The sequence below is a fragment of the Sphaeroforma arctica genome, assembly GCF_001186125.1.
Source record: "Sphaeroforma arctica JP610 unplaced genomic scaffold supercont1.2991, whole genome shotgun sequence".
Taxonomy (NCBI): Eukaryota; class Ichthyosporea; order Ichthyophonida; genus Sphaeroforma; species Sphaeroforma arctica.
This window is the reverse complement of record NW_014037567.1, coordinates 1-4,304: the sequence shown is the minus strand read 5'-3', so window position 1 is coordinate 4,304 and position 4,304 is coordinate 1. Positions and strand designations below refer to the sequence as shown.

Below are 4,304 nucleotides of genomic sequence, written 5' to 3'. Positions count from 1 at the left end.
AGGCCCCCGTTTCGAATACCTTCGCTCAAAATCAAAATAAACCAAAAAGAAAAGCTGCTAAATAAACCACGTCCTGTATTTTTGCTGGATGTATTTATCCGGTATGATATGTGCATATTTCCAAAGAAAAACTCTTGCTTTTCAAGAATTGGAGGGTGGGGTGGGGGGCTTAAAACAGAAGACCAAAACAGAATCTAGACAAACTTTTTTATTTTATTTTATAACTGCTATTTAGCCCTGATGACATTTTTAAAAATATCCTTCTGAAAATTGAACATTTGAAAAAATTCGACCCAAGCGGCGAGCAGTCGAGACTGTCGAGTGTCGACAGTGTCGAGCACACACTCAAACAGTCAGCACTGAGCGCTCAGACCTCAGCAGTGTCGGTTTTTTTAGGTTTTGTTAAAAAAGACCATCAAAAATCAAAGTTTCTTTGCTCTTTTTCATAGGCTTCTGAAAATTTTAAAACAAGAAGGCTATGTCTTTTTTAAAACAAACCAATACACTATCCAGAGGACCGCGATAAATGTGTGGGTATTTATAATAATAATAAAATTATTAGACTTCTATCTGGCCCTTCTAAATTTTTATTTTCAAAAGCTGAACACTTTTATTTTCTTTTGTGTTTTGTTTTGTTAAAAAAAAAAACAAAAACCAACAACTATAGTACTAAAAATATACACATTAATAAATAATCATTTCTGCATTGCGAATGATCTGATGATCTGAAGAGTGAGAACTGAGAAGACAAGACTGAAATCTATTTTCCATGTATTGTATTATAAGAATACTAGATAAACTGATTTTGAAATGGGCTCTTATAGCGTCACAATTTACTATTTAGCGAGAGAAAGAGGCTGAAAGTGCATCGTGTTTTATCACAGATGACTGGCAGATGACCATGGATCATTCGATCTAAATGGTGGTTTGAAGAAGTGGTGAGCTATTTATATTAGCTATATTTAATAACAGACTGGAACACCGAAAACATTAATTTGCGTATATAAATATACTTAGGTACAATGGCCGATTGTAATGTTCTGCCCAGAGAAAATATGAGTCTGGTGAATTTAATAATCATTGTTACAGCCTTTGCAGCTACCGGCAATGGTCATGGCTACCTCAAAGTTCCACTCGCGAGGGGTGGTGCAGACGATGACACGCCATCCAATAATATGTGTGGTGGCAGCAACGAAGTAGGAGCTCTGAGAGCAACATACGTAGCTGGAGAAACTGTAGAATTCACCATCGATATTACCATACCGCACAGCGGCGGTTATTATGAATTCCGAGTGTGCACTGACTTAGACAAAGCAAACAGACAGTCGTGTTTCGATAAAAACCGTATTCCTAAGCCCTCAGCCGGATGGATTTCTCAGAACAAGAGATGATGATACAGAATTGGTTGCAAAATACATATTACCAGATGACCTTGAATGCGAAGATGCATGCGTTTTACAGTGGGTGTGGGTAACCCCTGACAACGGGGATTACCATGGATGTGCAGATATACATATCCTAGCGCAAGATCTTCCTGTTGAAGAGACTCGTGAAGAGGGTATAGATGACAATGATGACCCCGAATTATCCGAAGATAAAAGAGGGAAAAAGGAAGACTATGAAATGATAATCAACAACCCCGAATAAATTGTAAAAAGTCCCGGGATTGATGGGAGTAAGTATGCAAGTTCAGATGTATTAAGCCCTGGAGACCCAAAAATCCCAGAAGAAACCTTGGATACTACAGTTCCTAAACCGCTTGATAAACCCGAGGATTCAGTTGAAATATCTGATCCAATTCAAATTCCTGGGAGATGGCCACCTTTGTGGACAGTAGCAAGAGGTTTTAGCTCACAAGCGCTGATTTCGCTCTTCGACGTAAAAGACTTCGTATTTGATTACAACAACATCGCTATAACGAATGAAGGAGTTGGTAGTAGCTTTCAAAGAGTCACAGTAAACGATAACTTAGTGCTAATAACTGGCGGCATGGCACAGACAAAAAGCATTCTTCAACCTTGCAGTACGAATTTACCGCATATGCACCCTCGCGCTACTGAATTCATTTATTTGGTTTCTGGGAGCTTGACAGCCGGGTTCATAGAATAAAATGCCATACGGCGTGTAGATAATGTGATACATGCCGACCAGTCTATCCTAATACCCCCAGGGCTACTTCACTACCAACGAAATCTAGGCTGCGAGCCACCATGTATATATCCAACTTTAATAGCGAAGATCCTGGATTTATTACATTACCTGCACAGTTGTTTCAATTGCCTACTGATGCCGTAGCAGCGGCATTTGGCCGATCGATGGAGAATATAGAGATGCTGAGATCAAATCTCCCAAATGGTCCCGCAGGAGCCACAGAGGAGTGCCGACGGAGAGGTATTTTGTAGCAAACCTTTTTATGGATGAATCAATCAACGCAGTATATTATCGCACGATGGTTGTACAATGGTTGATGAATATGCGCATAGAGTCCATGCCACGATACACCTGACACTATGTCCCGTGTGCGCAAATCCGACCCTTCCAGGTGCATGACAGCAACTCCTACTTCTACTTGATTAATCTCCGCGCCACCACTATTGCACTGCACACACCAGCAGTCCCACAGCCCAAACTCGTTAGATTCGCATTCGTGTTACTGTGCTCGGCCCAATACAGTGTCGATAGTGATGACCTCACCAGTCATCATTACTGACTGTATATTTATTGCAATAGAGGATGTGCACCATAATTGGATATTCAACTCTGCATAGCACAGACTGCAGCAGTGCAGTCTTATGACTTACTTATGCTCCATGAACGGAACCGTGGTGCGAAATGCGAAATGCGAAATGCCTTTTTTTTATAAACAAAATCTACTCTCATAGCAAAATATACTAAGATCCAGATTCCAGGCTCCAGCCTTTCCAGGCCCAGCCTTTCCAGGCCCAGCCGCCTAGGTCCCAGGTCAGACCCAGGGCCCCAGGCCCAGGGGCGAGGGCGGCACCGCGGCACTCGGCAGGGCCTTTACTAAATAGTTACTTGTCACCCTATTAAACTAAAAATATGTAAAAATGCATTACTAAATAAATACGGAACACATACATACTCTTTGGCTTTCAGGCTTTACCGCTTCGGGAGGGGTGTGCACAATTACACATAATATTAATGGATAACGCATTATGCAATACTATTCGATTTAGGGCTAAACCGCTAAAGACTAAGGGGGTCGAGGCGTTGTGCAGGACATGTCGGGAGGCGGGATCCGCGTCACCGCGTGAGGCAGGGCAGGCCTGGCCTTTGGGGAGGGCCAAGTCATACACAAGTCCCTGAAGGGAGGGGGGGAAAAACCAGTTTTGAGTTCTCCGCCAATGAAACTATTTCGATTCCAACATTTACCCCTTGCACACCCTTGGCCTTCTAATTAATTAAACAGAAGGCAATGGCACGGCACTTTGCAAATATTTTTTTTAATATTTATATATTTATTTAGTCGATATGCAGTGGTCAGAGATTTGCACAATGAAATAGGATACCTTACGTTGTGAATTGAAACAGACGTCTCGCGTGTGCACTATCTGGTTGCAACTATGGCGAAGTCTCAATACGAATATGTGAAGCAATTCGAGGTAGCTGAAAAGGCCTTGCTCAACACGTGGATGGTCGTTCGATTGGATGGGCATGCATTCTCTAAGTAAGTTATGGTATATAAATAGTAGGGCAGCAGTCTGAATGATGGGTTTTACTCGAGCTAAATATAGTTTCAAGTGTCTTTGATGGTCAAAATACTACTGGAAGGGTGCTTATAAATAAATATTTATTGTAAGATGCACCGCATACGGCTTTTCTGAAGGGTTTCAACACGCGGATGTATTTCTTTGACTGCTTGTAGTGCATCTTTAATACTCGATTGTGATATTTTGGATGTGAACCTGTAAAATACATATATATATATATATAAATGTCTTTCCTGTGCATTATGTAAATGTCTTTCCTGTGCATTATTTATATGTGTGTATCAGGTAAATAGATGACCTGTACATGTTTATTTCCACAAACGTAATACATATGTAAAAACAACGGTAGGTGTGTACATATGAATCGATTTTATATGTGAACATATAGGACAACTTATTTACAAAGCGTTATGAATTTGTAGACACATATGTATAAGATATATGTTAGCTTCGTACATATACATCTATATTACACACACTCACAGACACACACACACACACACACACACACACACACACACACACACACATATATATATATATATTCATATACAAGTATACAAGTATATATAG

At 40.5% G+C, this 4,304-nt stretch overlaps 2 protein-coding genes across 2 annotated transcripts; both read left to right on the top strand.

The window, feature by feature from the left end:
- Positions 1-1,461: 1,461 nt before the first annotated feature.
- Positions 1,462-1,658, top strand: SARC_13188 (hypothetical protein; the record flags this gene model as incomplete). Its single annotated transcript, XM_014292688.1, has 1 exon — positions 1,462-1,658. A coding segment is annotated over one exon (186 nt), but the record flags the coding sequence as incomplete, so codon positions are not given.
- A 552-nt stretch (positions 1,659-2,210) lies between these two features.
- On the top strand, positions 2,211-2,391 carry SARC_13187 (hypothetical protein; the record flags this gene model as incomplete). Its single annotated transcript, XM_014292687.1, has 1 exon — positions 2,211-2,391. A coding segment is annotated over one exon (181 nt), but the record flags the coding sequence as incomplete, so codon positions are not given.
- Positions 2,392-4,304: the final 1,913 nt, after the last annotated feature.